This window comes from Acomys minous (genome assembly GCF_964271855.1).
Source record: "Acomys minous genome assembly, chromosome: 9".
Taxonomy (NCBI): domain Eukaryota; kingdom Metazoa; phylum Chordata; class Mammalia; order Rodentia; family Muridae; genus Acomys; species Acomys minous.
In genome coordinates, this window is record NC_140490.1 from 17442261 (window position 1) to 17454587 (window position 12327).

Below are 12327 nucleotides of genomic sequence, written 5' to 3' on the forward strand. Positions count from 1 at the left end.
GCCACCCTGGCTAAAGGTGCACAGGACTTTTTATAGGGAGCTAGGGACTTGTAAGAGGGTGGGCTAAGGGGCAATCATAGGGTGCATTAGCTGATAGGCTACGGCCAAATGGCTGGTCACCCAAGTTACAGTCCAGAGACTTCACCTCACATATAGTCACATCAGCAGCTGATTGGCTCAGATCTTTCCTGGACCAGGAACATCCTGTTCAGTGATTCCAATTGGGATTGGCTGTTGCTGGCCAGGACCTCTGGGGGCTACGTGACTTCTGCCATGGCTCCATGGGCCCGGGTCTCTGTGACTTTAGCCATTGATCTTTTAGTAATGTCTGACCCTCTCTTGTGGGGAATGTTGAGATAAGCCTTTTGGAGGCCCACAGAGAATGGCGAATGACGTGTCCGTGGCTCCTAAGACTCCTGAATGGTCCCGATCCACTGCACACAGTGTTGATCTACTAGGGACTCCTAGCTCACTAGTGAAGTCTCCTAATGGATCCCAGGCTAGGGCAGTGACTGCTTTCCCTTCTTTACAGAAGTTTCCTAAGGTGACCTTGTCCTGCCTCCCCCATTTCCTCAAAGTTACACCAACCTGTTTGATTGCTATTGGTGCTTGAGGCTAGTATGGGATAGTCTGATTGGCCCTTTAACCTTTTAAAGGCCTTTACATTGGACAATAAAGTTAGATCTGCACCTTTGAGTCTGATTCCCTGGGACTCTGTGTGGGCTCTGTTGCCATTCACTCCCCTTCTCCCCCCACCCCTTCCTGATCCCCACATCTCACCACCTAACTCAAATGGTCTCCTGAGAAGCCCCACTTGATAACCTTTTCTATGAAACATTCACATACCCCATGGTGTGTGGTTTTCCTCATTTCAAGAAGCACCAACAAACACATCTTTGATTGATCACCGACTGTGTTCCTGGTGGTACTGGCTGATGTGGGCCCCAGGGAAGGTGGGCAGTACTGATTCACTACATACATGAGGGCGCGGTGCTCTCTGGGAGCCTCGATTGGTGGGTAGCTGCTGCAGGCAAACTGTCCCGATCCTCCTCATTCCAGCCTCTGCTCTGAAGGACACTTCCCTCGGGGCTCAGACTCATCCGACATGAAGTCCAGTTCATTCGCCTCTCCACTTCTCTGCAATGAAGCTTTCATGGAAGCTTCTGGAGTCTGTCTCTCCTTGCAAGTGCAGACCATATCCTGTTCTGGCCTTCAGCCAATAAGGGCAAAGAGCTGGGTGGGAAGTGTCCAATCTGCTCCTCATTGGTTGGTTAGCTCTGGCGCATGCTCTGTGAAATCTTGGGCTACGAAGACCCGAAGCACGATGCTCAGAACACCTTTGCATTGGGCTTTGTTCCCTCCCTGTCCCACTCTCCTTGCTCTTGCTTCCTGAGAGGACCTTCCAATAAACCACCTGCCTCCAGCTCCTTGGTGAGGCCGTTATGGTTTGGATCTGAAGCGTCTCCATGAGGCTCATGTTTTGAATGCTTATCCCCTAGCTATTGGTGCCATTTCAGGGGAATTGTAGCACTTTCAGGAGGGGAGGTCTACCTGGTGTGATTGGTCCTTTGAATGGCCCTTTGAAGGTTAGCTCATTTGCTCTCTGCTTCCTAGTTTGCTATGACGTGAAGAGCCTCTGCCACGCATGCCTACTGCCATGAACTGAGCTGCTTGGCCATGTCATCCCTGACACGGTGGACTGAAATCACAGCTCAGGATAAATCTTTCCTCCCTTAAGTTATTTCTGTCAGGTATTGTGATCACAGAGATGTGGAAATAACTAATAAAGGCCCTACCCCTTCCCCGCTGTGTGTATGCGAGTGTGGTGGCCAGGGGTTGATGTTGCATGTCCTCCTTAATTGCTCTCCTTAATTTCTAAGACAGGTCTCTCGTTGAACCTGGAATTCACAAATTCAGCAAGCCCTGGGGATCCTCCTGACCCCACTTTCCCTGAGCTAGAATTATAGGCAGGTATCACCATGCCTAGCTATTTTTTTTTTAATGTGGGTGCTGGGGATCAAATGCAGGCCCTCATGTTTGTGTAGCAAGTGCTTTATAACCTGAGACATATTCCTAGATTCCACACGTTCTGTTTTTTCTTTCTTTCTTTCTTTTTTTCCTGTTCTTAGGTTACTCCAAATGAAGACAGCTCCCCATCTGTCTTAGTTAGGGTTTCTATTGCTGTGAAGAGACACCATGACCAGGGCAACTCTTATAAAGGAAAAAATTGAATTGGGACTGGCTTACAGGTCAGAGGCTTAGTCCATTATCGCATGGCAGGAAGCATGGCAGCGTGCATGCAGACACGCTTCTGGAGGAGCTGAGAGTTCTGCATCCTGATTCTCGGGCAGCAGCAGGAGACTGTGTGCCACACTGGGTGTAGCTTGTGCATAGGGAACCTCAAAGCCTGCCCCACAGTGACACAAGTCTGGCATCAAAAGTTAAGAGAGCCACTAGTCTTCAGTTCATGGTGGAAAACTAAAGAAGCTGGGTTTCGATGGACTCAGCAGCAGCAGCAGCAGTGGCTGCAGGATCCATGCACTCACCCTAAGAAGTGAAAGCAAGTGAGCAAGCAGCTCTGTTTTTTTTTTTTTTTTCTGTTAAAACTTCTGTATCTGGGCTGCGATAGTGGTGCTAACTCTGGTGGAGGGTCTTCCCCACTCAGCAAATCCTTCCTGGAGACACCCTCACAGATTTTTTGAGAGCATATAACTTAGTGAATTCCAGAGCCAGTCAAGTTGAAAATGAAGACAAGCCCAGCAAGACAGCTAAGCTTTGCCATCAAGCCTGAGGATCTGAGTTGGATCCTGGGACCCACAGGGTAGAAGAAGAGAATTGGCTCTCACAAGTTGTCCTCTGACCTCCACACTTGTGCCAAGGCCCACATGTGTGTGCCTGAGGGCTTGAACACACACACACACACACACACACACACACACACACACACACACACCAAATAAATAAATGTAATTGTTTTAAAGGATCGACTAAGCTGGGTGTGGTGGCGCAGACCTTTAATCCCAGCACTTGGGAGGCAGAGGCAGGCGGATTGCTATGAGTTCGAGGCTAGCCTGGTCTACAAAGTGAGTCTAGGACAGCCAAGGCTAAAATAGAGAGACCTTGTCTCGAAAAACAAAAAAAAGTAATAATAAAAAATAATAAAAGATTAACTATAGCAACAAGGTTCTACTGTGTAGCTCGGGCGTGACTCACACTCCTTCTGTCAGCCTCCAGAGTGGGGTGGTTACAGGCATGGGCCACTCGCTGTCTCAGTTAGGTTTCTATTGCTGCAATAAACACCATGACCAAAAGCAACTTGGTGAGATTACAGTCCGTCGTGCAAAAAGGGCAGGGCAGGGACTGAAGCGGAGACCATGGCAAAGTGTTGCTCATTCCCTCTGGCTTTGCTCAGTTTCATTTCTTATGCATACCAAGACCACCTGCCTGGGATGGCACTACCAGAAACCAGCTATCCTACCACAGCAATACTATCACACCTGAAGCTCAAGAAAATGATCTTAAACTTGAGGTTATGAAAAATGATAGAAGCCTTAAAGGAGGAAAATAAATCCCTCAAAGAAACAAAGGAAAATACAGTCAAACAGGTGAAGCAAAGAACTACAGGAAAATACAATCAAATGGGAGGAGGAAATGAATAAAACAGCTCAATAAATAAAAACGGAAATAGGAGCAATAAAGAAAATACAATCTGGAGATGGAAAGCCCAGGGAAGAGAACAGAAAAGAAACACAAGTTTCATCAACAGAATAAAAGAGATCGAAGAGAGAATCTCAGGTATAGAAGATATGATTGAAAACATAGAGATACATCAGTCAAAGAAAATGTTAAATCTAAAAAGTTCCTGACAAAAAACACACAAGAAATCTGGGATACTTTGAAAAGACCAAACTCAGAATAATAGGAACAGAAGGAGAAGATTCCCATCTCCAAGGCCCAGAAAATATTTTCAACAAAATCATAGAAGAAAACTTCCCCAACCTAAAGAAAGAGATGCCTATAAATATGCAAGAAGCTTACAGAACACAATATAGACTGGACCAGAAGAGAAAAGCCTCCTGCCACATAATAATCAAAACATTAAACAAAGAAAGCATATTAAAAGCTGCAGGGAAAAGAGCCATGCCACATTTAAAGAGAAACCTATCAGAATTACACCTGACTTCTCACCAGAAACTCTAAAAGCCAGAAGGGTCTGGGCAGATGTCATACAGACACTAAGAGACCACAGATGTCAGCCCAGACTACTATACCCAGCGAAACTTTTATTCACTATAGAGGGAGAAAACAAGATATTCCATGACAAAAAAATAAATTTAAACAGTACCTATCCACAAATCCATCCCTACAGACGATACTAGAAGGAAAACTCCAACCCAAGGAGGCTAACTCTACCCAGGAAAAGACAGGAAGTAAATAACCCAACATCAGAAAAACCAAAAGAAAGGAAACACACACACACACACACACACACACACACACACACTCTACTACTACTACCACCACCACCACCACCACCAAAATAACAGAAATTAACAACCACTAGTCATTAATATTCCGCAACATCAACGGCCTCAACTCCCCAATAAAAAGACACAGATTAACAGAATGGATGTGAAAACAGGACCCATCATTCTGCTGTATACAAGAAACACACCTCAGCAATAAATATAGACATGACCTCAGAGTAAAGGGCTGGGAAATTGTTTTCCAAGCAAATGGACCTAAGAAGCAAGCTTCTTGGTTCTCACTGCCCTCTCTATGTAAGCCAGCAGGTCTCGGGTAAAAGTGGAGGCCAATGGAAATAAGGCAAATAACTTTACAGAGAGGATTGTCTGACCCTAACTCTGAAAAAATCCCACCCCCATCCTCTGCTCCTCTCTAATTCTCTGACCTGGCACCATATGCAGAAACTAAGGCTGCTGATTTCCACCTTGTCTCTCAGGCCACCTGTAAAGACTAATTTCTCAGTAACAGAATTCATGGGGCATGTGGACCAGGTGCTCTCCCAGGCTCTCCCATGAGCTGGGGGAGAGGGGCGACTCCTGTGGTGGGAACAAACAGCTCTCACAATAGTCACACGATAGTCATGTGACCAGAGCTGGAGAAGATTGCAGGATGGATGGTGCTCCTGGCTGACGGCCTCCTGCACACCTGCAGAACATGCCAGTGGTGTATCTGGGAAGGCCAAGACTTTCAGCTGCTCAGGCTCTTCCGGACCATATTTAAATATAACCTTAAGCATCACCTACCATGCTAACTGCCTGTGCTTGAGGCGGTGTAGGCAGCAGCACTTTCCTGGTGACACTTTAGAAAAGCTCAGAGCCTTTTCTAAGCCCGAGATTCAGTGGGGTTGACTGCTTGTGCTTATCCACCCCCTCCTATTACCTTATTAAAAGATGTTTTCTAAAAATGTATTTTATTTTATTTTTAATTATATATACTTGCATGTCTATGGGATGGGTATATACATATACACAAAGAGGCCAGAAGAGGGTGCTAGATCCCTGAGGGTTGGCCTTAAAAGGTGGTTGTGAGTTGCCCGATGTGGGTGCTGAGAACAGAACTCAGGTCCTCTGTAAGAGCAGTATGTGCTCTTCCTGAGCCATCTGTGTTTCCCTTATTGGCTCTGTTCTACTTACTACAGACACTGCATGTTTATTCTTCCAGAGCCCCTTCCAAGTGCAACCTGTTTGCATTTCCTATGTCTGGACTGGTGAGTAGTTTAGTGTCTAACCAGTTTTCTCACAACAAATCAGTTGAGAATGGATCTCCTTCAAGGCAAGGTGGCAATATGCCACACTTACAAGGGTTCACTTAAAAAGGCTGAGCCTTAGCCAGCATCCTTATGGGTCCAGGGACCTTCCAGATATCTGTGGAGGTTGGAACTCTGACTTTGCTGGTGGATTTTTGACATTGAGACAAAAAAAGAAACACATCAGGCCCCTTTAGGGATGACATCTGCTTTCACTGTGTGTCACAGCATAAAGAGCATGGACTGTGGTCTGCTGTGTGCACATATCCATCTACCCCAGCAGGATCCTTCATAATGGAGGTGGGCTTTGTGAGACAAGTCACAAAGTCACACAATTTCATAAAATTCACACTGACAAGCAAAATCTAACCAAGGAATCAGATCACTCCACTGCCGAGTTTCTCTGCTTCTAAACAGACCGTTGATAAGAACCCAAGTTACACTGTGGGAGCTTGTTTTTCAGAAGGAAGCAGAGGCATCTGTCTTGCTGAAATTCAGGTCTGTAAGCACCAGCCAGGGACTGAGTTGAAAGCCATTTCTGTAATAAAATAATGAATCATGGGGATAGTTAAGGGAGCAAGAGGCACCATATTCTTGCTTTGTTACAACAATTAAGCAATAAGCCATCTGCATCCTTTTGTTAATCACCACAATGCACACAACAGAATTTAGTCTTTTATTTAATTATATTAATTTATTCCAACAGCTTCAACTACTCACAATGATAATATTAGTGTTCATTTCAAAAATAAAGATCTTTTAAAGTGTTTGTTCTTCAACCATTACTACCCTTTACAAGGTTGCCATTTGAAGCATTTTAGCTCCATCCGGGTCTGAAGCAAGAAGGTGGTGACTAAAATATCTCCCTTATCTAGGGCTAGCCAGTACCAGTAGCCCACTACTGGTGGATTATTTTATGATGATGGTCTCATATTCAATAACCATTAGCCACAGGTGGCTACTGAACTCTTGAAATGTAGCCAGTACAGTCAAGGAACAGTGTGAATATTTTGAGAATTGCAGTGGACTTCCATCAAAATGGCTGCAACTGGGTTTGTGGCCACCATCTTGGATAGCATTCGTCTACAGCGATTCTAAGGCTGGAGAAACACAGTGGGCGTTGACTTGGATGTTGGAGAAGGAATATATATATAATGTTATGTATCGTAGACACCACACTCATTCTCCAGTTCTTACCTAAAACAACTGTGTTCTGAGACAGCCCAGAGGACAAAGGCATCTTTAATGGAAAGTTTCTAAGCCTTCCATATAGAGAGCTAAGTTGGTCCAGAGAGAAATGGGCAAGATGTTTCTTTTCCCTCTCTCAACAGCACCCTAACTCTCTCAGCAACCCTTGTGGCTGAGCCTTGGCTCTGTTCTGGTTGAGGTGGATTTCTCTCAACCATGTGAGTGTTTAACCAGAAGCCTCATTTAGGGGTCACAAACCATCATTATGGACTCATAGATGGCCCAGTCAAACTTCAGGGACATATAATAGTCAAATCTATTTGCCTTGTAAAGATTTGGGCTCTGATGCTGGCATTTCCCTCCAAGGGACGGTTGCCCCCTTTCAAAAGCTGCTTGCTATCCCTCGTTGAGCCAACTGCTCTCCTAACAGGGCACTGAGAGAGTTTATCCACTGTGATGCCTTTGTTCATGACACTGCTCAGATGTCTTGGTTCTTCCAGCGCTGGTGACTGAAGAACGAGCACACGGCAAGGAAACAGGGTTGTGGATGGCTGAGATGCACAGGGCAGGTGAAGGAGGTAGCAAGGAAATACGGTTGTGGATGGCTGAGATGCACAGGGCAGGTGAATGGAGGTAGAAAGTTTTAAGACAACGGGCCTGAAGATGAAAACCGTCCTAACCAGGTCTGCTGATTCTTCCTTCAGTGGGCCAAGCTGAGCTGGGGAGTCTCCCGTCTCCCTCCCAGCCTCACCCCATTGTCTCCCTACCCTCTGCTTCCTATTGAGCCAGGGTTCAATGAATGAACACGAAATATGTGCTAGTAAGCCTAATCGAAAGGTCGGGACTGCCAGGCCATTACACACCCCTCACTCTTAGCTTCCAACCCCTGGCCACATACACCGTCTGAGTAAGGGCTACACGAGGTTAGGAAATTTGTCTTCTGCATTTGATGTCTCCTGGAAGTGCTGTCCGACTATGCCTGGGTCACTTCCGCAGTCAGGAATAAGAGCAAATGTTATGCTCAGGTTGGGGTGGGGTAAAGGGTGAGGGTTGGGGAGGACTCTGCTCTACTTCACCAGGGTCATTTCTGGGGATGAAGACAATGGATCCATTGTTTTTTTGTAAATAAAAACGAAACAAAACAAACAAAAGCAGCCAACATAGCTCAGCAGTGGTGGGTGCATGCCTTTGATCCCAGCACTCAGGAGGCCGAGGCAGGCAGATGTCTTTGAGTCCAGGACAGCCTAGTCTACAGAGAAAGATATCCAGAGAAACCCTGTCTCCAAAACCCAAAACCAAAACCACAAAACCAAGACTGAAATAGCCTACAGTCAACGACATAAAGTACAAGAAAAGACTTTCTGTTTTTTTAAGGCACTTTTTTTCCTCTCCCACACCAGAAGCGCAGACATAGGGACTGACGCGCGACAGTCCGGAGCGGAAATGTGACGCCGAGCATGCGCTTTGCTCTCCGTTGACGTTACTCATCGTTCAGGCACGGGGTGCACCTGGTCGAACTGCCACAGCTGGCTGGTTTTACCATCACACTGCCGCAAATACAAATCCTTATTGTTCGGCTGAACGCCGGCGTCCAAGCATTTCCCAGAAAGAATGTGGATGATCATTCCATCCTGAAAAGAGAAAGGAGGAGCCCAGGTCCTGACAACGTCAGAAAAGAAGGATATTTTTAAGATTTCTACTGAGTATTAAAAGACTAATAGAGGGGTATAAGCTAGCCTGGAGGGAAATGGTAGGCTTTTTAGTTAATAGAAAATGTAATTTAAATAACCCTAAAATTTAAATGTCACTCAAACCTAAGGGGTCATAAACCCAATTACTTGTATTGCCATTTGTTAGAAAGTTCTGGTCAGGAAAGCTCTGGTTGGGGCATGTCCAGTCTTCCTGTTGTATTGTCAGAGTCACTGTTGGCATTCCTGACTAACCCTGCAATTTGACATTGTGGCCACTGGCTTGCAGTATTGAGCAAGACTGGGCTATCCTGCCAGTCTAATTAGACAAGCCATATGCAGGAGATACAATAAGTCATGACTCAGCCCCACCAGATTCAATATTTACCCTAACATCTTCTTTTAAAGAAGGGGCTTATTTCTTTACAAAATTAAACAACTTTAGCCACAGTGTTATAAATTCTTGCTTACTGTTTATATTTTCCAAAATACAGACTGTTTAAAATACACAAACGAGTTGTCTTTAGTATATTCCAAAATATTTCCGTCACTGCCAAAGACACGACTACTTGTCTGCTCTGCCGTCCTCCTTCCAGCCGTTGAGGAGCACTAGTCTCCATCTGTGGTTGTTCTAGACACTTCAGATACATGGAGTTGTAAGGCATGGTTATTCTAGACACTTCAGATACATGGAGTTGTAAGGCATGGCTCCTTTAAAACTAGCCTCTTTCGTTTTGCAAGTTTTTCAGATTTATTCATGTTGAAGCAAAAACTAGTACTTCACTCCCTTTTTTCCTTTTTACTGTGGTTAAAAAAAAAACCCACCAAAACTTACCACTTTGAAAGCATTTTCAATATTAAACTTTAGAAAGGTTAAATGTATTGGTTTTCCATAACCTTTTCGTTGTGAAGAAAACCTCTCTATCATTAAGCGACAGTTCTTCCTCCCCACCCACTGGTAACCACTGGTCATGCTTCTAGGTCTTTACCTGCGTTACATAACATGCACGGAGTGGAATGATACAGTTTTGGGCTGTGTGCATGTGTGAATGCGTGCATAGGGGTGTGTGTGTGTGTGTGTGTGTGTGTGTGTGTGTGTGTGTGTGTGTGTGTGTGTGTGTTATGTAATCTAGCCTAATGTCCTCAAGAATCACCCTTGTTGTACCACATGACAGGACTTCCTTCCACTTTAAGGCTGAGGTAGGAGGTAAGTAACCGTACCTTAGAGATGAGCTTTAGGAAGGATGTGTGTCCACATTTTATCTACTCAGATGTAGGGGCATGTTTGGTTTGCTTGCAGTGCTTTTAAGTTATAAATAGTTCACCAAGAATAGTGCCTCATTGTTTTTTTCTGGCTGAAGAATACCTTACACACACACACACACACACACACACACACACACACACACACACACACACACCCCTTACTAGTTTTGTGTACGGGCCCCAGGGCCTTACATTTAATGGGTAAGTGCACTAGGCCACTGAACTAAATCTCCTGTCACATCTCATTTTTGTTTTTGTTTTTAGAGAGGGTTTCTCTGTGTAGCCTTGGTCATCCTGGACTCACTTTGTAGACCAGGCTGGCCTCGAACTCACAGCGATCCGCCTGCCTCTGCCTCCCAAGTGCTGGGATTAAAGGTGTGCGCCACTATACCTGGCTCACATCTCATTTCTTAATGTCTGGAAATACGCCATGTGTGATCGCTTGGTTTGGCTGCTTGTTGGGAGCTCAGCTTAGGTTTTCTGTGATGGGAGTTTCCTCTCCTAGTCCTATGACTCACCGGTGCAGAGTTCCTCTAACCTTATCTTCTTTACTCTCCGAATTTGAAGAAAAATGAAAATGTGTGTGTATCTATTTGTCTAACTCAACTCAGAAAGGACGTAGAGGGGGAAGCTACGTGGAAACATAGTGTAGATGCAGTGATGATGGTGCTGAGACTGAGGCAATGGTGGCTAAAGAGACCCTTAACAGAGTGGGACAAGAGGAACTCACAGTCGGGCTGAGGTTCAGGGACCATCTTCTGATCTTTTGTGGCAAGGATTTGTCTCACAGTCAACTCCACAGACACGCTGCAAGACTGACCTCTGCCCCGTTCTGTACTGGGGCCCACTCACACACCTAAATACTTCAATCCCCTATACCTCCGAGAAGGATCTAGAACATGCCAACAGGAAATATAGAAGTAAAAACTTCACAAAAACAATGAAATGTCCATAGTGGAATGTGCATTATAATGAAAATGACAGTGACATATTTGTTTTTCTTTTAATACTTTAAAACATATTTAGTCACTAAGCCATCTTTCCATCCCCAACAGCTGGATATTTACATATCAATATATGCTTATTTTAAATTTTGCTTTACATCACTCCTAACTCCACACCACTGAGGAGATGTTGTTTTTGTAGTGTGTTCCTCCATCCTACCTGTGATTCAAGCTGATAATCTATGATGGTGTAGGGGCAGATCAGACTATATCCTGAGGCCAGGGACCAGAGACCCCAGTGTCAAGCCACCACGCTCAACAACAGAAGTAGCATTGTGGAGAGCACCTGACATCTTGGAAGAGTCCAGGATGCCATGCTAACCAGGTCAGTCAGCCTGGAAATTCCAGCTAACCGGAAGTTCCTGGTGATCAGCCAGCATTTCCCGAATGGGTTAATTACCTCCTGGAAGTCCCAGTGCTGTTGATGGATGGCAGGGCCTTCTTCCGTGCAGTTCTGCAGAATCACCTGCTCTCGGCTGACACCGAAGCACAGGTGCCGCGGACTGCCGAAGAGAATTTCCTTCCTGCTGGTATGCTCCAGGTTCTGGGGCAGAGGGGACAGGCAGTTAGCATAGCCAAAAAGGGCGCCCTTTCTGGAGCCAAGGGGAGACAAAAGAACATTGGAGGAGCTGAGTTCTAGGGACCATTTTCAGATTCTGCAGGGACAGCAACAAGGCTCTTCATGGGTTCTGAAGACCGAGCATCTTGGTCTTTCTCACGTTCGTATTTCCACACTTTGGCACGCCCCTGTGGTATTCTATTTCCTCTATACGGCTGCTTTAAAAGGATGCAAGTGATGGGTGCGCCCTGCTGGAAGGGCAGGTGAGGGATCTCTCTGAGGCCCAGGTTGATTTCCTTCTAGGGACATCTTACCTGCCCCTGACTTGTTTCCCCGCTGCTCGCGGTGTCTGCGGGTTTTGTAGCGCTGGACTGTGTGGACCTTACAGAGGGGTTTAAACTGGGAGGCACCTGTGCTGACCAATTGGATGGCATGTTTTGGCAAACTCACTTTCTGTTTGTTCATACCAGATGTAGTCTGCACTGGTTTTTATATTAACTGTGCGACTGAGACAGGACTAGCATCATGGCACACAGCTCGTGCTGTCTCGTGGGCCCTGTGCTGAGAAAGCTTTCATGTTTTTGGTTCAAGCTATTTAGTTTACACGTTGCTGCCACTGTCTTGGAATTCTTCATAACTATCGAATTAGAGATATAACATCTTCCATTTGCACTAGGCCTGCTAATTTGCAAATCTGCCCTGCTTGAAATTCCCAAACTGCGCACTTAGCATAAATTTGAACCCTAAGCATATCTCAAGCGAGCCTGAGGGCAATTCTCGAGGGAGAGCAATGTTTTTCCTACTCAAAGTCCCATCTGTGGTGGCAGACAACTTCCTTGTTGTTCCTCT

At 45.5% G+C, this 12327-nt stretch overlaps 1 protein-coding gene across 2 annotated transcripts in view; it reads right to left on the reverse strand.

The window, feature by feature from the left end:
* Nucleotides 1-6434: 6434 nt before the first annotated feature.
* Nucleotides 6435-12327, reverse strand: part of GALNT15 (polypeptide N-acetylgalactosaminyltransferase 15) — a 31035-nt gene continuing 25142 nt past the window's right edge. For both annotated transcript variants that reach the window (XM_084795409.1, XM_084795410.1), the window contains 2 exons: nt 11320-11463; nt 6435-8592 (listed from right to left, as the gene is read on the reverse strand). In XM_084795409.1, coding sequence (XP_084651535.1) covers nt 8446-8592; nt 11320-11463 — 291 coding nt within the window. In that variant the 3' untranslated portion in view covers nt 6435-8445. The remainder of the gene's footprint in view (nt 8593-11319; nt 11464-12327) is intronic.